General features: G+C 40.6%; 1 protein-coding gene across 36 annotated transcripts in view; it reads right to left on the bottom strand.

Moving 5' to 3' along the window:
* Positions 1-7,540: 7,540 nt before the first annotated feature.
* LRRFIP1 (LRR binding FLII interacting protein 1) overlaps positions 7,541-22,819 on the bottom strand; it is a 130,095-nt gene continuing 114,816 nt past the window's right edge. For 26 of the 36 annotated variants that reach the window (XM_072977522.2, XM_072977527.2, XM_072977550.2 and 23 more), the window contains one exon: positions 18,673-22,568. In XM_072977522.2, coding sequence (XP_072833623.2) covers positions 20,494-22,568 — 2,075 coding nt within the window. In that variant the 3' untranslated portion in view covers positions 18,673-20,493. Of the gene's footprint in view, positions 8,482-10,339; positions 10,445-12,203; positions 12,284-13,011; positions 13,127-16,654; positions 16,705-18,672; positions 22,569-22,819 lie in introns of those variants that run through there. The other 10 variants (XM_078379056.1, XM_078379048.1, XM_078379053.1 and 7 more) reach the window with 1 other exon arrangement.

Here is a 22,819-nt window from a genome sequence, read left to right as displayed (position 1 = left end):
TCGCGCTCGATCAGGAATGATTTTGACTACGAATGATGGTGATGGAAGACTATCCCTAGAATAAAAGGTATTGGAGGGAAGAGTTATGGCAGGTTCCCTGTCCACTGCCATATGAACACGTCCCCGACAGTGTCCTTGTCCGCACCTGGACAGGAACAATAGAACCTGTAGTTGGCGTCTGGATCCCATCCAATACATTGATGGTCGGCACTTCCCAACAGTGACAGAACCGAACTTGCAGTTGCTTGGAATAGTGAGCCTCCACATGGTCGAACAGTAAAGGATACCACTATAGGAGTGGTTCAAAGCTGAGTCTGACTTGCTATGGCACTGAATTCGTGGAGGCAATGAATTCGGGGAGAGGATTGCTTTGTTTTTTTTTTTGTTTTTTAGAAAAACATACACTGTAGTACCAGTATAGGTGGACATTTATATCTTGCTGGGGAAGGTTTCAAACTGATGCCTTGTGAAAAAACCTTGTAGATGTAAAAAAATCGGATGGTAGAGTACACCTGATAAGATTTCTGAAAACAAAGATGGTACAGATGACTCCGTCCTTACTATGTCCATAAAAGTATAGGAGTAGAAGCCATTACACAAGCCTGATGTTGTAACTAGGATTATGGCATGCCTATCTAGGGGGTAAAGACCTCTTCCTGGATGGTACAGAAAAAGGAAGAAAGTATAACGTTACTAAAAAAATAACAAAATCATTTTTATAATGTAACCTAGAGATGTGGTAACATCCTTGAACAAACCGAGTTGTCTGGGAGGCTGAAAGTCCAGACATGGTTGAAAGGATTATGGGTAGAACTGAGAAAAAGGCGAAAGGTCTGTCAACCCACATATATTTTGGCTGCTTTTCATACTGTGTGTAAAAAAATTTCTAGTGCTATCAGTCTAGACTGAAGAGACTGGTACCATGCAATGAGAGATACTGTACTCAATTCTGTCCTTTGCCTCTCTGATGAACCAGTGGATCTTAACTAGGTGAACATTCTATCTATGCTGAAGGTGCCACAGAAGTAGAAGCATTTTGCATGTCTAGCTGCAAACCCGTATTGCCTTGCTAGAGCCATTGTCTCGGTGTGAGTAGTTATAAAGTCTGCTGTAATGGATTCTAAGATAGAAAGAATCTTAGACCATAATTGCCCTTGGTAGGCGCTCATTGCGACTGGTCATTGGGCACGTGAAACAGAAGCGATTGAAGGGAATAAGTCTCCCTGTCAATTACATTGATGTATTTTATAGTAGGGTTGCGGGAAATCATTTCTTGTTTTGAAGAAATCTGCTCTACGATGATTAAAGTGGGGCTGGTGTCGTCCCAAATTTTATATACCATTTCCATGTACCCTGTATGTGCAATGCATTCGTCACAGATCTCCAAATAGGTCTGGAAAAGGAGGTTCCTCCACTCACAACGAACGGGATGCGGTCAACCGAGAAGTGAGCTGTGCATATACAAAGAGCACACTGAAGGTGACAGAAAATGATCACGCGTCGCATCATGTTGAAGGGAGATATTTGGAGGAGTGAAATCCGAGATTATGCTCAGAATTGGCAAATGTACAATTTGAAGCTGGGACCGATCGTGTTTGGTCATAATGGGCTTCGACCTGAGATGGATTGGAATCTGAGAAGCATCTATTCTTGTTGAAGTGCTAATATGGTAGAGAAAACAAGAACAAAGTCTTATGCAAGTTGCGGCCGATCCTAATGGGCTTCAACGTAAATTGTGTCAGCATACGGGAATCATCTTTCCATGCCAAAATGTAAACATGGTGGAGAAACGGGAACTTCAGGTGAACCGTGTCCAGTCCAATTAGAATAGGCTTTGAGGGGCATTTTCCCACGCCGAAGCATTGAAGTTCCAATGGAAGGTGGAAATACTTATCTTGCCCACATCAAGCCCGGTCCTAATAGGCTTGAGGAGAAAGGGACTAGTATATGAGCAGCATTGTTTCTTGCTAAAGTAATGATATGTCAGTCAAGCCAGATCAAATGGACTCTGACGCCAGACTACCTGGCATAAGGGGAGGATTCTCCCATGTTGAGCTGCTGAAATGGTGGGGAGAAACGGAAGCATTCAGTTTGTCTATCTCGAGCCCGATCATAGCATGTTGTGACATGAGATGAATCGGCATATGAGAAGTATAGAGCCATGGTGAAGTGCAGCTTGTCCATGTCGAGCCTGACCCAGAGCGGCTTGGTATGAGGTGGACCGGCATATGAGAAATATTGTTCCATGCTGAAGTGTAGTTTGTACGTGTCGAGCCCGATCAGAATGTGCTTTGATATGAGATGGGCCGACATACGAGAAATATCGGTCTATGCGGAAGTGTAGTTTGACCATGTTGAGCCCAACCAGAATCGTCTTTGATACAAGCGGAACTGGCATATGAGAAATATTGTTTCATGCTGAAGTGTAGATTGTCCATGTGGAGCCAAACCAAGATAGGCTTTGATACGAGATGGACCAGCCTAGAAGAAGTATTGTTCCATGCCGAAGTATAGTTTGCCCCTGTCGAGGTCGACGAAAGTGGGCACTGATATGAGACCAATCGGCATATGAGAAGTATTGTTCCATGCCGAAGTGTAGCTTGTCCCTGTAGATCCTAACCCGAATGGGCTTTAATACGAGATGGACCAGCATAGGAGAAGTATCATTCCATGCCGAAATATAGTTTGCCCGTGTCGAGCCCGACCAGAATGGGCTTTGACATGAGATGGACTGGCATATGAGAATATAGGTCGATGTAGACATGTAGTTTGTCCATGTCGAGCCTGACTAGAGTGGGCTTTGCCATGGGATAGACCGGCATATGAGCCTATAGCTCGATGCCGAAGCGTAGTTTGTCCATGTGGAGCCCGACCAGAACGGAATTGACATGAGATGGACCGGCATATCAGCATATAGCTCGACGCCGAAGCGTAGTTATGTCAGCGCTGTAATTTGCAGAGTTATCTGATTGAAGAAACACACACACACTCTTCTTCTGTACAAAAAGACACGTGTATTAACAAATATACAAATATACAAACTGGCAGACCTTCGGCGTAGCAGGCAAAAATATAGACAAAGTGGCATAGAGGATAGTAGCATAGGAAAGAAGGAGAAGATAAATTAATGTCCACACTGTTCCCTTATATACAGTTACACTGGTCCTTCTATCCAATCACTGGAAGTATTGCATCATCTTCCTCCACATGAGTGTCACCTCTTCTCCAGGCATTGCATCATCTTTTCCTTTGTCACAGTGACTCAGCAGTCACACAGCTGTTCATTATGGCAGCTCATTAATGTTACATTCAATAACTGTTCAGGCCTATAAAATTACAACATCTTGACAAGTTTGTCCATGTCAAGCCTGACCAAAATGGACTTTGACATAAGATGGACCGGCACCTGAGGATATAGCTCGCTGCCAAAGCGTAGTTTGTCCATGTCGGGCCCGATCAGAATGGGCTTTGACATGAGATGGACTGGCATATGAGAATATAGCTCAATGCTAAAGCGTAGTTTGTCCATGTCAAGCCCAACCAGATGCTGGGGACAAACTGAAGTGTTTAGTTTGTCTCTGTCGTTCCTCATGTGAGGAAAGAAGAGCCTCGAGGTTGAGAATCTGGACTGTCAAATGCCCGCCCTAATATAGGGCTACAATGGGCCATGGCCGGACTGGATGATAGCGCAGTCACTGAATGGCCAGTTGGAAGAGAGAGGTTACTGGGCGATCTTGGAGTCTATGCAGGGGGATCATGCATACTCTCTCTCTCAGCGGCAATACGCCAATGTCCATCGATGATTCACCAGTCTCTCTCTGAGACATGCCTCTCTTTCTCTCTCCTCTTCTCATGAGATAGAGGAAGAGCCTCGAACTCCAACTCCGGAACGTCAACTGCCCACCCTCATGTAGGGCTATAATGGGCTATGGCCAGACTGGACGGAAGCACAGTCATTAATGACCAGTTGGAGGAGAGAGGTAATCGGACGAAGTTCGTGCAGAGCGTGCTTGCACATCCTCTTTTCTGAGGCACGGCGGAAAAAAGGAACTGAGGGGGAAATCTCAGGTGGGAGGAGCATGTGCCTCTTGGGGGATCGACCCATAAAATTGTTACTTTTAGCTCTAGAAGACTCCGAGAATGTCAGCGCAGGCGCAGACTAAACCCATATGTGTGTATTCACAGAGGCCACGAAGAACCCTCAATGTTGGCAGCACACGCGTATAACATAATTTGGTATTAGGAGAATACCTGGTGGCAGTGAAGGAAAAGGGTTTGATCCTATGTGAGGGCCAAAATAAACAGGCCACAAGGTAGATTGCCACAGTCCCCTCCTCTGCAGCCCCATCACCCTCCATTCCAATCTTTCTCTCCCCTCTTTTTCAACCTTCTCCTTCTCCTTCCTCCTCCACTCTTTCATCTCTAGCTCTCCCCAATAAGAGGGTTTGGGGTTATTCTCACTCCTCCTTCTGGCATCTGCCCCCCCCTTTGGGACCCTTAACTTTTCAACCTTCCAAGTCCATGGATCTTCTAACCAGATCCACCCCCAACCACAAGGGAGATCCCCATCCCCCCTTCTTATATCCACCAGCCCCGCCTCCACCGCCACCCGGGACTTCCGTTCTATTCCTGCCAAAACAGTCCCGGCTTCTGTAACCATCATTTTCTTCATCTTCTCTTCTATGACCGCTGGGTCTGTTCCAGGTGGTTTTCCTGGAATGGGTGGCATTTGGACTTCCTTGTCGGCAGAGGATGGGAGGGACGGCACTCCCGTGAGAAGAATCTTACTCTCACTTTCAGTCTTAAAATGATCCATGGGATCGAGATCAGGGGAATTTGGAGGCCAAGGCAACACCTTGAACTCTTTGTCATGTTCCTCAAACCATTCCTGAAAAATGTGGCAGGGTGCATTATCTTGCTGAAAGAGGACACTGCCATGAAGGGCAGTACCTCCAGTATGTGGTCTGCAACAATCTCTAGGTAGGTGGTATGTGTCAAAGTAACATCCACATGAATGCCAGCACCTTCCCAGCAGCACATTGCCCAGAGCATAAGACTGTCTCCACCTTGCCTTCTTCCCATAGTGCATCCTGCTGCCATCTCTTCCCCGGGTAAATGATGGACATGCAACCTGGCTATCCACCTGATCTAGAGGAAAACAATTTATCAAACCAGGCAACCTTTTTCCATTGCTTCATGGTCCAGTTCTGATGCTCACATCCCCTACTGTAGATGCTTTCTGCTTTCAGGAGTTATCATGAGCACTCTGCCTTGCATGGTGTGTTCTGACACTTTTCTATTATGGCCAGCATTAGGTTTTCAGCACTTTGAAGTACAGTAGCTTTTCTGTGTGATTGGACCAGATGGGCTAGCCTTCCCTCCTCATGTGGAAGCCTTAGGTGCATGCATCCCTGACGCCAGTTCACCAGCTGTCCTTCCTTGTACCAGTTTTGCTAGGTACTAACCACTGCATACTAGGAACACCCCACAACACTTGCCATTTTGGAAATAGTGTGATGCAGTCATCTAGTCTTCAAAGTCACTCAGATCTTTTTGCTTGCCCATGTTTCCTGCTTCCAATACATGAATTGTGTAAATCAAACTGAAATAAAATCTATCATTGCATGTTGCTTTCCATTCCCTTAAGTAAGCACTTACATCATCCAAGGCATATTCTTGCTGTTGTGTAAGATTGGTCCACCTAGTTTGAATTATCTCCCCCCCCCCATTCATCATAAAGGCAGCAATAACTTTTGACAACAAGGAAGACACTTGTATCAATAAACTACTTGGTTTTAATTTTTTAGGTAAGAAATAATTTAGGTACATCAGTAAAATATAAGCTAATATATTCTAGCAAAATGGGTTTAACATCTGAATTAAAGAATAAAGATTTTAACGTCCCCAAAAATTAAAATCTGAAACTATTTTGTAAAATAGAGTTTTGTGTTGTTTCTGTGATAATTTTTTTCTTCTCAGTTTATCTTCCTTACACCTTCTTTACTGTGGCAGCATCAAATTTCTGTACATTTTGGTCTGGATCTAATCTTTGCCTTTCTGTATGTAGAAAGCTTTTGATCCAGTGAGAGAGGATCAAAGGGGAAGACAGGGACTTCTAAAAAGCCCCCCCTTCATCTCCCTACCATTCCAGAGGGTTTGTACCCCTCCAGAGCAGTTTTGAAACAGGGAAGGGGCTCCAAAGGGATGGGCTAAACCACCACAGTTTATCTTCCCTTGCTTTCTACTGGTGGATCCAGACCTATTTCTTACCTAGCTGACACATCTCTTTTCCTCCTAGCCCTAGCTGAACAGTTAATCAGGCATAGTGGAACTGACATCATGGTTACTTCTCAGGACCATTTATGCATGTTTGTAATTGTGGTCTTGATCCAATACTTGAAACCATTTCCTCTTGTCATGCATACCTTGTACATTATCCCTCTTGTCCCAGCTGAAATGGCATTCCTTTCAGAAAATGGTTGAAGTTGCTAAAGCAGGCAAATGACTGACAACACACACATATATATATATAGGGTTGCCAGACGTCCGGCAAAAGGAGGACATGTCCTCCTTTTCAGGAGCATGTCCTCAGTCCGGCAGGCAAGACTAAAAAACTCCAAAATGTCCAGCTTTTGTTCTGGGGTTTGGGGTGGTGGTGGTTCAAAGCCAGGGAAATAGGGGCTGGTCCGGTCCCTCCTTCCTCCTAAAGCCGGGGAACAGGAGGCTCTTTTATCCCCCCCTTCTGCCCTGACCGCCCCCAACCCTGGGGCATGTGCAGAGTGTGTTTCCAGGTCCAGGAGCATATGCAAAGTTATCCCCTATGCTTGTGGGAGCTGGAACATACACACACATACAAGCGGATTTCTCTCAGCTTAAGAAATTGCAAAGGGTGGAGAAAATGGCTTTGTGTGTGTGTGTGTGTGTGTGTCTGTCTGTCTGCAAATCCATTTTCTCCACCCTTTGCTTTTCTCAATCTGAGAGAAATCCACGCCTTGTTTTTTCCCCCCTGGTTTTTATAAAGTGTTCCAAATCTGTCACACAACTTTTAAAACTTTATTTCACTTTATTATGCTTTTATTAAAATAAAAAAATCAATAAATAAAACAAGGGGGATGGGTCTCCATTAAAGGAAGGAATAGATTGTCTCCATTGGTCCTGGGAGCCCAGTAAGTGTATATGTAGATTTGTTTTGTTTTGTTTTGATTTTAAAACATTTTTAAAGACACAAAAACACAGTGGCCAGTGGATTCTGAGTTTTGTAGTCCAAAAATGTAACTTTCCCAGTCTTGACCTTTCAAGACTGAGTAGGTTGAATGGTTATAGTATTGCCCCATGATCAAAGAGCTATTCTCCCCAATACCTAATTCCAAAAGTGATATGCCCCCCACCCTACCCCACACAGAGCCCCCCCCAATATGTCCTCCTTTGTCCTCCTTTTTGGCTTTCTATGTCCTCCTTTTCGTACATATGTATCTGGCAACCCTATTTATATAGCACTGACTCATGTAAATAGTAATTAAAGTATGAAATAAGAGACCACTTTTTAAAACATGGGACTGCAGTTTTATTATTTTGCAACATTACATCCTTTGTAAGAAGTATTTTACTTGAATTCCAAATATGGTGATTAAATAGAAATAAAAAGTTTTTTTAAGTGAAGCTATTGCCTATTGACCCTGAAATAAAATAGTTTTACAACTGAACAGGTGCAAAATCCCTCCATAACCTTTTATTTCTATTGGCAAAGTCATTTAAGGTCACTTTTGCTTCCAAGACCATCTTCTTCCATGATTTCCATTGAAGGAGCTTTGCTTTGTAATGGCTTGCGGTTCCACAGTGTTTTGTAAATGAAGAGGCTGCTATGAAAACACTATCACTGTTGCTACAGTTGCAGACACTGGCATAAAAAGAAGTCTGAAATTTCAGCATTATCGCCACTAATATCCAGAAATAAAATTTAAGTTCCAGTTTTATCTTTAAGGGGGGGAAAAATCCAACTTTCATTATTGTTCTCAAAACGTCAACAGCCCGCTGCTGTGCCTTTCTGGTTGAGGAACTTACAGGATGCCCAGTGTGCTTATTCAATGGCATACAGGTATGGTCCTGCACTGCATGCATTTCAAGAATACAGTGTGAAAGGGGCATCCAAAAGGATAGGCATTTGGAGCAGCTATTTTTATTCATATAGTGCAGTAGCTTTGTATCTGCGTAGGCAGATCCTCAGTATGGTGGCACACTGAAAATGGATTCATGTGTTTGGATTTTTGTTGCTCTCAGAAGGCATGAAACAAGCATCCCAAACAAGTGGAGACATAAGCCTCTGCAGCACTGCTGTTGTTCAGTCAAGTAGTCTCCAATGAAAGCTGGCAACTATTGCTGGGATAATAAAGCATTCCGATTGGCTTTCATCTTCTCTAGCCGTTTAATTAGATGACCATTGCTCACTTCAAGCTCTTCTGTTTTGTCTAATGCTGAACGAAGCTGAAAACAAATTGAAAGAGAAATTTTACTTAAATTTAAGTTATATTTAGGGCTTTCATTCATCCTGACAAAAGACCTGTAGTCAGTATTTATTCCAGTTTTAATGATTGACATAGCTTTAATTAACTTTAATTGATGTTTTTTTTCAAAGTATCTTCTTTTGTGTAGTCATGCAAAAGCAGATCTCACCGGTGCCTGGAAAGTTTGCAGCACTATGGAAATGTAGCAGGGACATTTTTCACCTGGGGTGTTTTCTGCTTTTGGAGGAGGATGCCTGGGTGTATCTGTGTTGGTATTTTTTTCTTGCTGTGCTTGTTGCTGTGGGGTGGGAAGTGTGTTGCCTAAAGGTTTATTTCTGCATAGTACCAGGGCTTTTGGGGAAGAGGGTTTTGCCTGCTGCATATACTGTGTTTTGTCTGCTGCATTATGTTCATTTGTTTTGAGGAGAGCTGGTATAAGGATTTCTGTGTGTTTTGCCTTTTTCGGGGGGGACCATTTTGCTTAGATTTTGTGTGTTTTGGAAGGAAGATTTTCTGTGTCTGTTCTGGGACAAAGTGCACTTTTGCCTTGGGTCTCTGTGGTGGTGTTTTGGAAGCAGATTACAGCACCTGAACTCAGGGAGGGGCTATTGTCACATTTAGGTACTCTGTGCATATTTCTGCAATTTTTGCCAAGATGCATGTATGTGTTTGTTTCTGTGAGCCTGTTACATGGTGGAGAGAGTTTGGGGTGAGTGAGAGAGTGGGCACCACTAGTTTTTCCCCTAATAAATGAGTATGATTTTGTGCTATGTAGAGGCCAAATACATGGTTTGGTGTTTGAGGCTTATGGGTTTTCTTAGCAATTAATTTATCTTTCATGACTAGGTAAATCACCCCCCTCCCAAACAGCTGTCTTGTTGTGCCTATCAGTTTCCCAAATTCAAAGATACATCCATAGGCTCACCAAACGGGAAGATATCTCCAGTCTGAACAGTGGTAGCTTTCTAGGGTGTCTGTCCAGGGTCTTTCCCATTCCTTTGTCATGCAGAGTAGGCAATGTCCAGAGAATCCATGACTGCACTGGCCATCCCATGACCAACATCAACCAGCCAGTCTAGTCAGCAAGGGATCCAATTATGAAAGAAAGACCAAAATCTCAGGATGTATAAAAATATGTAGTTTTTTTTACAGTCTAAAATTTGCTCAATAAGTTAAGGCTCAAACTGCTTATAGTGTTCTTCCAGAGCCATACTTTCTAGTGTATACTGAATATATTTGTTGGTCTGTTTCATAACTCTACTAGACTGCTAAATGGACTAAAAAGTATATGCAATACATACCAGAAATTATGGCTCTGGAAGAAGGCTATAACTGGTTTGGGCTGAAATGTGTTGGGCAAGTTTTAAACTGTAATAAATCTACACAATTCTAATACATCCTGAGTCTATTGTTTCTCTTTCAAAAATGGGATTTATTGGATGTGACTAGTTGCTTCCCCCCCCCCTTGTTTTGGTCTTAGTGGGTAAGGGAGGCAATTTTGCCATGTGTTTTTCCTCCTCTGAGCTGTTTCAGACCCACAAGGGAATTTTGCTGAGAAATCAGCTGAGCGCTCTTTGAGCAACTGAGAGGAATCAACCTGGAATTCCCTTCAAAACTCTAGTATGGCTGTCTATAGATCTTGTCCCTACAATGCAGGGACACTCAAGTCCAATCAGCCAATACATTCAAATACTGAAAATTTGTATTTTGACTCTGAAGACACAGAAATTGTATCCCTATCTAGAAAATGTATAGAACTTATTTTCATTCAACAGATAGATATGATAAATCATGTGTTAATATTTCTGATGGAAAACTTTAATGGTGAATATCTTTACCTCTCTTTGGAGTTTACGTTTCTCTGCTTTCAACTCATCTTCTATTCTTTCAGCATTTTCTGCAGCTGTTTTATAGCGAGCAACTTGACCTTCTAGCCGTATTACCTAACATGAAAGCAACTTACTATTAAGACAGAAGTAGTGCAACACATCTAAGAACACAGCATAAATGTAAATAAATGAGGCTTTAAAACAGGTCAAACCAAAGTTTAAACACCTGAAGAGACAAAAAGGCCTCTACCTGACACCACGAAAACATCAAGAATGAGCATCTAAGTATTCTTTCTGGAAAAGGGTTCCAAAATTGGGTGCTCCCACTGGAAAGACAACTCCCAGAAGTCTTCATCACTAGCTACGCTGGCTGGGGTTTCTGGGAGCTGCAGTCCAAGAACACCTGAGTTAATCACTGCTCTATCATATTAACCTCCTGCCATGCTCCAGATGAGTGGAGGAATCTTGTAGAAGAGTCTCTGATAGTGACTTTAATATACAGTCAGCCACACAGACCCAGCCATAAGCAGTGAAGGTTTTTAATGGTCAAGGCCAGCACTCTGAATTGGGTTAAGAGGCTGGGAGCCAGCACAGGTGGTGAAAGACTAGTGTACTATAAACTAAATACATAACTAGGGGGAACACTTTGATCAACTGGGTCAAGGAAACATGTTTAGAATAACTGAGCAAAATCCTGTTGGCGCAGTTACACCAGCATAAACCATACACCAGAAAGAATTAACTTGAATGAATTAAAAGCTTCCATTCCATCATCCCCTTCAGGTTCTGGGATACCCTAGAGCTCCCTTTTGCCCTACAGAAGATTTTGGGAACCCTGGGACTCGGAACAGCATTTAATAATTTAAAAAATCATCACTGGATCACTGGTGCTGGGATTTAGACCACCAGTGATCCACTGGCTACTTCCGAATAGTAAAGACTCCCCTTCTCGAGACTTCCCCAGGACAAAAGGGAGCCCTAGGGCTCTAGAAACTAAAAAGTGGGAGAGGGAGATAAGCCACTTTCTTTAGTTTTAACTCAATATTCTTGGTGCTCAGATCTGGTTTATGGTCTTTAAATAAGCCAACAGGATTTTGCCCACTGACAGGGAGGAGACATGGGTCATTTCAGCAAGTCTACAGAACTATATTTTATCATCTATATATTAAAACTTTAGTATGTATTGAGGTTTTAATATATATCAAGATTTTAATATAAGACTTTAAGCTGGCCAGGGCAGGGAATATATCAAGGGTAACAAAGCCTCGTACAACACACTTCAAATAAGTTGTTCCAGTGCTGTAATCTCTTGTTCAGACTTTGCAAGCTTAAATTTGAGGTCACTGATCTGTCTACAGTATTTGCATCTCCTAAAAAACAAGACATTAAAAAAAACAATATTCCATCATCACAATTTTGGATGAATCTTTATCTAAAACTGTTTCATAATGTGCTACACGTAAAAAATCTGCTTCTAAAATACTATATGGTTATGATTAAACTACTGACTTTTAATCATCCTTAGGAGAAGTCTTCTCCCATTAGTTCCTTATGTTCTGCATTAGTCACTGCCACCAACATCACAATCTAAATATTTACTGGCTGCTCAAATGCAAATAATTATATTTTACTTTCAAAAAAATATTTACAATTGGAAGACAACAAACTTCCTTTAGTTTTATTTATTTAAAATATTTTTACCCCATCGTTCTCTTTAAAAGGACCAGAGGCAGTTTTAGAACAATCTACTTTGACTCATGAATAGGATCACAGGATGGGTTCTCACTCCAAAAATATTATTATTATAAAGAAGTGCAAACATTTGTACATAGCATCACAATTCAAGAGTGGTTTAAATATATCAGAAACATACATTCTGTTCCAGTGCTGTAATCTCTTGCTCAGACTTTGCAAGCTTAAATTTGAGGTCACTGATCTGTCTATTTGCATCTCCTAAAAAACAAAACATTTAAAAAAACAATATTCCATCATCACAATTTTGGATAAATCTTTATCTAAAACTGCCCAGGGACATTAAAATAAATATTTCAAAATTTGCTAACTATCTAAAAATGTACAGAGCTATTGAAACACCATTTCTCCAAAAATAAACCTAATCCTCCTTATATTGTATGGTTTGGGCAATTCCTGCAGCAGACTGGACTGCTGGCTTTTTACCTCCATAGTATCTCTGCTAAATTCTGATATTAAAATGAGAATAAAAGATGAACTCTGTTGTATTAGCTTGACCATGACTTGCTACTAGCCTCAGAAGGTCTCTTCCTGATGTCTAAAACTCCATGATGGAACCTAGAGTCACAACTTAAAAATCCAAGGTATTTTTGGCCATATTAGAAAGTATGCATACTGAATCCAACTAATCTATTTTGGTACCGTTTTCTTTATTGTAAGTAATCAGCATACTACCAGTTGAATGAAGAGACAGCATTCTTGCCCACATCTGTTGATAATTAGAAGTTTTACAATTGGCTTCCTCTGCTAATCAGTACTCAAGGGTGACAGCATGGGGAGAAGCTGGACCTTTACATAAGTAATGCTGAGCACTGTCTAACCAGCTGGTATCACAGTTTAATTCGGTATATTCATTATGGCAATGAAGAAAATTAGCTATGGCCATTGTCAACTGTGTACAGATTCATCAACTGAGGGATGGATCTTACTTTGGAGATCAATCACATGCATTTCTGTGCCATTTTCTAGAACTTCATCTTCTGAATGAAAATGTTCCATTTTACTAGTCTGTTTTTCTTCCAGTTGTGCTTTTAATTTTTTAATCTGAAAGCCACAAAGAAAAGAGTGTCAAGTTACTGAGAAATCAACCAAACTGTATGTGAAGAGGACCGTTAGCACTGTACAACGAAGGCCTGATGTTTTGTGGGAATTTTCCTCCATTAGAGTTGGCTCAGATGGCACTGTCTAAACCAAAGGAGAAGTTAGGTACCTGTAACTGTGGTTCTTTGAATGACTATGGATGCCCTTTCATGCATGAGTTTCTGTTCTTGTGAAAAGCATGGCTTGGAATACTGTAGTGGAATAAGCAGTGACTAGCCAGAGCCCTCTTATTCTATGGCACCTGCCCAAAGTCTGAACAGTTCCCTACTGCTTCCACTCAGTTCCCAGTGACCATCACAACATTTAGAGAAATGTGAAAGCCAAACAGGTACCTGAATCAGGAAGCAAGGCAGGTTGTGTGAATGCAAAACTAACTGTTCAAAAGCATCAGAGAGCCAGGGGCTCAAACAGTGGAAATAAAAGATGAGACTTCACGATTGATAGGTCCAAGTACAGTTTCACAAGAATTAGGGTCCTGGTTCTGTATGCCATGCAAGAACGTCCTAATTAATAAGCAGAATAATGCAGTAAAACAAATGCTGAAGTCATAGCCAGCTATAGTTTGTCTAAAGAAACTGCATATCTTCCAATCCTTGATGACAAGTTGAAGGCTAGAAACTTAAGAGTACAGGCATTCATATTCAAGTCATGTTCAGTAGTGGAGAAATGAATCCACTTGGCCTGAGACAGCCAGCTCTCGCACTGCCTCTACCTCTTCGAGAACCTCAGGCATATATTCATGGATGGCCAAATCTGCTAAGCAGTTAACCTCAGAATCTGGACACCTGGGTAGAATATCCTGCCTCTGAATTGCAAACATATCTGGAGGCAATAGAAGGCATTACTACATTAACCAAGAAAGGCAGTGAACTGTAGTTACTGAGTCTTCCAGAGGATGAAAAAAAATCCAGTCCATTCCAGTATCAAATATTTGTCACTATCATGATGAGAAAAGGTATTGGAAGGAAGATGTACAGAGAAGGCTTCCTCCAATGAAAAGCAGAATCTCCTAAAGAATCTAGATTCGGTTTTTCTTTGATGCAGTAGGCTAGATATTGATGTTTTCCTCAGGAGACAAAGAGAGCTTTCTCTGGGGTTGCCCAATGATGGAAGATTTTATGGGTGAGCAGTGAACTGAACTGCCATTTGTGCAACTCGGATAATCTAACACTGTCCTCCCCCAACCAAATGAACAGCAACATGAGTGATTCAACAAGTTCTATGGCAGTCCCAAGAGTCAAGAGTAAGAAAAAAAAGAGGATGCAGGTGCTTCCCTGCTTATCATACAGAACCCTGGTGAATTCTTGCTCACCAGAATAGGGCAGACGACTCAGTGCTCTCTACAGAGAAGCTCTTTTCTCAATGAGAACCACACACCATAAACCAATTTGCTTACTGTGTGCCCCTCAACCTACCCCCTTGAGGTACACATGCATGCTAAAAGAGGAGGATGGGTGAGAGGAAGAAAATGGCTTACCCTGGTAATGTGGCAAGGGTCCAGCCACCTGCAGAAAGTAATGGACAAACATTGGAGGATGAAAAATTCTTCTGGAGTTTGCTCTGCGAGAAGCAGCTCATAAAGCAGTACATTGGAATGGCCTCATGCTCAGTGTGGTCAGAGGAGTGACCAGATTCAATGCCACCTACTGGTACTAATACTGTGGTGGAAGTGAGGGTTGCAGGAATAGCATTTGTGTTCATATTTCTTTTTCTTCTTTTTCTAGTCACTCTGATTACAGTAGATGTAAAAATTCCCAGGGAGAGTACAGATTACTGAATGACTGGGAGGTGGTGGTAGATCTGTCTTGCTCCAACCAAGATGCACACACAGGTAGAATGGTTGCCAGTACCACATTTGCCACTTTTGTGGCCTTCTTCCAAGGAGGATGTGCAACATGCATAAGTAGGTTCTCTGTGCCCTTTTGATTAATAGCCTGCAGTAGTGACAGGAATCAACCACGTGTTCTTCAAGCAAGTAAAGGGAATAATGATCCTGCCTCTCAGGGCAACTTTACACTGCATCAACATACTTTGAGGCCTCAAAAGAGACAGGCCAAGAAAGCAACAGAGCATCACAGTTCTCACACAAATGCAAGAATAAAACATAAGAAAATGAAAGAAACAAGAAGGAAAACAATAAAAGGCAATTTGAAGGGCTCCTGTGATACTGTCACTGTGAGAGTCAAAAGAGAACTGAACAGGAGCAGTAGGACTGCAAATTTTGAAGGACAAGACACCCACCAAATTCAAGGCTAAATTCATTTGTTACAACCTTTAAATGAAATGGGCTTGTTAACTCAACACTTATTCAACAGTCTAGAATGTCCTGAACAATGTTCTGTACAGAGATAATGATGAAGAAATGTGTGCTTATGTCAGAAATGAATTATTTTTGTATGGAATGATGTGATGTCAGCAAAGAGCTTATAAGAACAGAACAGAAGTAGTATATGGATCATGCACAAAATAGAAGCTGCAAATACTATAAGGATCCTGTCAAACAACCATGGCAGCTAAACAACCTGCAACTTAAAAAAATTAAAGCTTTGGACGAAGCCTATACGTTATGCTCAGAATAAGAGGGAGCACAGTTGCAGACCTTTCTCCTTCTGCCTGCACTAAGAAATATGTTCAATAAGATGTAGCCCTGGAATGCAAGATTTAAGGGTACCAATTTATACTAAAATTAAAGAGTACTGTATGAAAAGGAAATTTACTTGATTAATTTCAAAGTGATAAAGCAGGGCTGCTTCACTCAGGAATTAGGTTAAAAGGTAAAGGTTCCCCTTGACAATTTTTGTCCAGTCGTGTCCGACTCTAGGGGGCGGCGCTCATCCTGCTCTTCAAGCCATAGAGCCAGCATTTGTCCGAAGACAATCTTTCCGTGGTCACATTGCCAGTGTGATTTAGACATGGAACGCTGTTTACCTTCCCACCGAGGTGGTCCCTATTTATCTACTCGCATTTGCATGCTTTCGAACCGCTAGGTTGGCGGGAGCTGGGACAAGCGACGGCTGCTCATTCCGTTGCGTGGATTCGATCTTACGACTGCCGGATCTTCTGACCCTGCAGCACAGGCTTCTGCGGTTTAGCCCACAGCGCCACCACATCCGTGACTCAGTCAGGAATTAGTAAACAGAAAAAAACAAGCACTGGACCAGAGGTAAAATGTATTTTTTAGGACTTGTCCCTTTAAAGAAGCCCCAATCCTTCTACAATATATCCAGGTGTACATTTTGTAAAAGATAAGCATCGGAACAAAAGCACTGAGTCATAGTTGATATACGCATACTATTAAAACTCCACACCCAATTGCAGAAGTTTCCTGTGTGCAGTGGCCTATGGAGTTTGGCTCGGGAAAACCATTTGATTCAATTCAACTCATTGTATGAAAAAATGACCTTTTAAACCACTTCCAGGTTGCAGGAAACAACTGGCAACATCCAAAGAATCTAAAAGAGGAATAATTACCTGTTCAAGTAAGGATTCTCGTTCATCAACAAGTTTTCTCAATCTAATGTCTATAAGTTAAAAAAAACACTGTGTTGATATTTGTTATGCAAAAGATATCAAGATAGATATATAATTTTAAAAAGGAAAAGAACGATGAAGGTTAGTTGAACTAATGATAAATGTAGTTATGCACGTACCACGATAAATGAGGTTCACACACAGGACTGGGAAGGGGTTTCAGCCAAGGGAGATAATGCCAGTCTCACAAAGCATGCCTGTCACTTCAGTAGAAGCACCCAGCTGCATGCAAAGTGGCTTATCTTCTACTGGAGGTTAGCATGCAAGAATTCTAGGGCCAAACACTGGAATACAAAAATCTCACAAATCTTTACAGCTTAATAGCATCAGGAAGACATAAACAACATATTATCAACAATAAGAAACCACAGATCTTAGATACTCTTGCTTGTAATTTGTCATCTGATACAGTATTTATTTAAAAAGATGAATTTGCATTGTTTCAGAGATGAGAAATCTTTCAAGTCCATCAGAAATTCTGATCACCAAAGAGTTTGCTGTTACTGAACTTGGGAAAAATCAGCTCCTAAAGGTCAAGGATGCATTTCTCATATGAAAGGAAGCCAAAAACAACAGATACTAATTATAAAGTGATCGGTCACTTACTCTGTGTTTGAAACTCTAAGAATGATTTGCAACTCCACTTTCAAAATGTGAAATTTAGATTGCTCACCATAGGAAATGATTAAAAGCTTAAATGACTTAGGAGACTATGAATTTTCATACAAATTGGAACAACTGAATCTTTTGCCCAAAAAAAGAAGATAGTTTTAATAATAACTGGACGCTGTTTCAGGACTGTTTTTAAAAATCTATCTGCATCATAGTGGAAACACAAACCTAATATTTGTTAAATATATTGTCAAGATAGTCCATATAACATCAGCTACAAATTTAAATGTTGATTCAATGAAATGAGAAGCTGGATTTATGCACAGCTGCAATTGTGTTGGAGTTGATTTTCTGTGATGCAGCCCCTTGCAGCAGGGCAGGGGGTGTACATGATGCAAAGCTGTGAAGAAGGCAAGTGAGTGGGCTGGTGGTCCCTACACAACCTGCCCCAGCCACTGAGCCAAATCCTATAGTACATATGTGCCTTACTCATCTGAGAAAGTATCACAGAAGAGTGACTCCCACATGACAGACATCGAAGCACATATTCTGGATTAAACTTAATGAATTGTACAGTATTGGTCCATTCAGTTCCTCCAAAATGTCTATTTTAAAAGTTATCTGATTATTACCTCTTAAAATAGGCATAGAAATAAGAAAACCACAGATTATGAATGCAGGTGGAAAATGATTTCTCTGGCACGCTACTGAGGATGTAGATAAGGCAGAATCACCTTTGTACATTTCAGAAAAAAAATTGTAACTGTTGAAGTTAAAGAACCAATGCAAGGCAACATTTTTCTTATGAACATTCATATCCAAGATAAATTAAAGGAGAACAAGTAGTGGAGATACTAGCACTGTTTCCCTTTATCAGTACCTCCTTCTCCTGCCCCACCCAGATTTCTATCAAAGTATCCTCAATTTTTTTAACAGGAAATATTCTTAGAGCAGCAATACATATGGGCAGCATGTCAACAACCTACTTCTCTTTGGAAATGTAGGCTAGCAGTGCCCAAGGGTGGTCCTTTTCACACAGGGATGCTGGAAGCCATTCAGAAGGCATCCCTAGGCATTCAGTGGTATGGCTGCATCTTGCCTGCTACGTTTTCTACTCCTCATTCATGACTTAACCACTCACAGCTTGGGACCCCTTTTCTCAGAGAAACAATTCAATGATGCAAGTATGAAGATGCTTCATTTTTGTCTAGAACCGCCATATCCAAAGAAGTAACAAGACAGAAGCAGCCAGATATTGGCTGAAAATGTTTAAATAGCTTTGTAAGAAAAACATGAGAAGTATCAATTTAACTGTAGGCAGTTTTACAATCAGCGAGCAGAAGACATTTTATAGTAGATAATTTTTTATTTCTATTATATACAGCTCATTGCGTGTAACATATATGTTGTTCCTTTTGTGTTTTATTATCTGAATACAAGGAGTACAATTTCTATTTAATAGTACTATCATTCTACAAGCTTTCATCCTTTTGACTAATAGCAAAACAGAATCAAATTGTTTATTCATTAAAATATTCCTTGCTAACACAGATTTAAAAACAAGATGTACTGATAAACAACTTTATTTATTTTAGAAATCATTAAAAAAAAAATTTATATGTTCATTTTTTAAAGGCAGTGTGTTAAGCACGGGTTTTGTGCATAAAACAGCAGTTACCATAAACCTTGTTTCTGTAGTTTTAAATTGCATCTAAGGCATTTACAGAGACATTCAGATTTGCCCACATTGTAGAAGACAGGAAAGGGGTAACTTTTCCATATGGAAGAAAAGTTACACCTATCACAATATTTCAGGTGAAGGGATATGGAATATCAAAAATTCTGCAGGAAAACAAATTTGTTATAATTAGCAGTAAACATTACTTCATAGAAAGGCTAAGAACAATGTAAACTAAACATTTCTCAAAAGTATAAAGAAGTCACACAGGTCATGTAAAACACAATAGCTGGAATCCAGCGGTGTAACTTATGCTATGTAAGATGAATGCAGTCCTCAGCTGTGTTTTTTTCTTTCTTTCTGGAATTAAAAATGTTGAACTCCCCTTTCAAAGATTCTGAGGCTTCCTTGGGATCAGTTTAGTTGTGGGGAAGCTATTGAGGGCCACAAGATGGGGGAGGATATCTTTAATTTCTGAAATTTGCTGCTGGTGGGATGTTTTCATTGGTACTTGTGATTTCTGGAAATTAAAGACATCGTCCCTCCAGTCCTGCAGCCCCCAATGACTTCCCCACAGTGAAAGGGATTCCAAGAGAGCCTCGGGACCTTTGAGGTAGGTGGGTGGGAGTTTAAAATGTCTCAATTTCCAGAAAACCTTCACAGCTGATCATCAGCCTTATATTGCTTAAGTTATACTGGTAGATTTCAGCTAGTGGAGCTGAACCGAAGCAAGTCAGTCTTGCTTAGGCCTTACTGAAAGCAATATAAAAAGTTTATGATTTGGTTAACAAATTCCCCTGATTTCAATAGGATTGAAATGCTACTAACTTAACCTAGAACAAACTCAGTGAAAGAAGGAAAAGGATTTGGAAGGGAAAGGCTGAGCAAACCAACAGTTCTTAATTTGCAAGTTTGGTTCATTAATTATATATCATGAAAAACTCCTATACTGATGTATCATTTGGCAACAGAAGAGAAATTTCAGTTGGAATGTGTCAATATAAACAAGGTACAATTTTATCACCTTCCATCAACTACCCGCATTTTAAAAGCATGTTGAAGTTGCAGTGCGTTAGAACAACTTGAATCAAGCGTATGTGTCTGCCTCTTTTCAGCTACCATGTGCACATAACATGATCAGTTCTTAAGTTTTAAATTTTAGCTTTAAAGAAAATACTGAAAAAGGCAAATACCATCTTATAATTTTGATGGAATATTAAAAGCACTTAATTGCAACTTATTAAGATTAATAGCTTTGATCATGATGAATAAATGTAAACATGAGAGGTGCAAACACTTTCACATACATTCATTATCAATGATGAGAACAAGCTGTGTGAAACTAGTTGCATTGTAAAGCTCTTTCTTTCAAATTAACCAGCAAATACACCATCTTGTCTTTGATCTTTTGGATAAAAAGTGTCTTTTTGCTGTATAATATATCAGATTGCTGGATGTGTAACATGCAACAGTGATCCAACTTTGGAAGTTACGATATATTACAGTCTTCCCGAGATTTACCTTTACCCTTCCTACCTGGCTGGAATTCCTCTTGACTTTCATGCACAGATGCCTCTAACTCTTTCAACTGCTCTGATGTATATTCAGCAATTTGTTTGGAACTGATTTCATATAATATATCTCTGTTTGTATCCTCCAGCGTCTCACACTGTGCCCTTGAAGGCTCAGAAATGAAAGAATCAGTCAGCAAATGTTCAGCTTCTTCAGCTTTGTTTCCTTTCCCATGCTGCATATTTTTATTTTCAGTCAACATGGCCTCATCCATCATCTCATCTGATGGGATCTGGTAAAATTTCTCCTTATTTTCCTCAGTAAATCTTTCTGTGTTTTTACATTCCTCTTCACTGTTTTCTTTGAGCACATTCTGTGCTGTACTTTCTACAACTTGGTCTTTCTCTTGGGTCTGGTGACAGATTGTCTCCAATTTGTTACCCTGCTTTTCACTCCATGCAGTAGTTCTTTGTTCTTCTAAAGGAGACTCACTGAAATCACATGCTTCATGATATTCTTCCCCTACTTCTTCTTCACTGTCAGACTCTTTCTCTTGATTGATGTATTCAGGTTTTTGAGACTCAAGACAAGCAGCTTCCACAATTTCTGGCACAACTTCAAGAACTTTTTCCTCTATTTGTCCATGATTCTTGTTCTCCTCATTCCCTTTGCCTACTTCTTCAGTGTCTTCTATCATACGTTCAGTTGTATCCAATTCTGAAACATTGTCATCTAGTCTGGCTTTACTTTGTTCTTCAGCAGACCAGTCTTTAATGTGTTTAGTGTTGTATTCTTCATGACCCTCATCAGCAATTTTTTCAGGTGTTCCTGAGACATCTGCCAGAGGCTTCCCATCATCTATGAAATCTGTTTTGGTTTCACGGCATTTCCTTGGACCATCCTCTACATTTATTTTTTTCTCCTCGTAGCTATGGCATTCACTGTTTGTTACGTCACCTACAACAGATTCTTTTGCACACCCCTCTTCCATGGTATGTTGCTCAACCTTTCCCTCAGAAACTAAAGGTGCATCCAATGTTCCTAACAAATTTTCTGTATAATTAGTTCCTTTAGCAAGGCTCTGCTCAACATTATTTTCAGTTGTTCCTTTCTTTTGCTCATTTTGTTCCTCTTCAACACATACATCATGTTCTGAAGACAAGGACTGCATTTTGTCCTTTTCAATTTCTTTTTGTTCCTCTACAAATTCATTTGGTGCATGTTTTGATTGCTCTGAGTCAGATGCAGTCCACCAGCTCTCCTGCTGGTGGACTGCATCTTCCATGTCATTCTGTTCATTAATTTCACCAACCTCATTTTCATTCCACTCTGCTTTAGCAGATAGTGTAATATTTGCTTCCTTGTTGACAAGCTGACTTGACAAGTCATCTTCAACAATCTTACTTTCTGATTTTTCACTGCTGGGATTAGTAGCTGGTACTCTGGAAAGCTTGTCTTCCATCAGTTCTGGTGATTCTGACTGGCTGGAATTTGCTATGCAACTGCTATTCACAGATTCTAAAGCTTCCTGAAATTCTTCACTATTATTGTCGTCTGCCACATCAACCACAATATCTATTTGATTCTCTTTACTCTGCTCTTTAGGAAGCATTTCTAAACCTGTATTTAGTTCTAGATTGACTTCAGTAGATACATCAGCTTCTTTATTTTGATGATCAATTTTATTTAAACCATTTCCATCAAACTCTTTCACTTCTCTGGTATCACCAAGCGACCCCCCTTCACCCCTTACTTCAACTGCACCACTATTTTCAATGGCACAAACAATTCCTGGAAGATGCTGTGAAAGATTTTTGGCTGGTTCCTCTAGTCCACTACTTAACACCAGTGTCGATACAACTTTGCCTTCAGTGATTTTTTCTGCCTCCACATTTTCATCAGCATGCAATGGCTTTATCTCCGAACATTCCTGCACAACTTCCTGCTCCTTAGTCTCCTCTGTGTGTTCCTCATGCTCAGTATTCTGCAAGATTTCGCTTTTCCCCATATTCTCCAAAATCTCATTTTTCATCTCCATTTCATTGGCTCTGCCTAAAAGATCATTAAGAAAGTTGAAGGGACCACATTGTAGGGAGACTACTTAACTGTGTTAACTTGTACCTCCCCACTTAAAACCCCAAAGAGAGAATGAATCAGAAGAACTGGTTAAGAAAGATCAGTTTTGCCAATTATGTGAAGGCAAAGCAGCAATTGAATTAGTAAACTCTCTGATCAGTATAATCCATTTCCACCCCTAGGATCAACTGTGCTGTGTTTGTCCTGTACTGAAGATTGGATGCTTT

Source organism: Pogona vitticeps, chromosome 1, assembly GCF_051106095.1.
Source record: "Pogona vitticeps strain Pit_001003342236 chromosome 1, PviZW2.1, whole genome shotgun sequence".
NCBI classification, from domain to species: Eukaryota; Metazoa; Chordata; class Lepidosauria; order Squamata; family Agamidae; genus Pogona; species Pogona vitticeps.
This window is presented reverse-complemented; position numbering and strand designations above follow the sequence as displayed.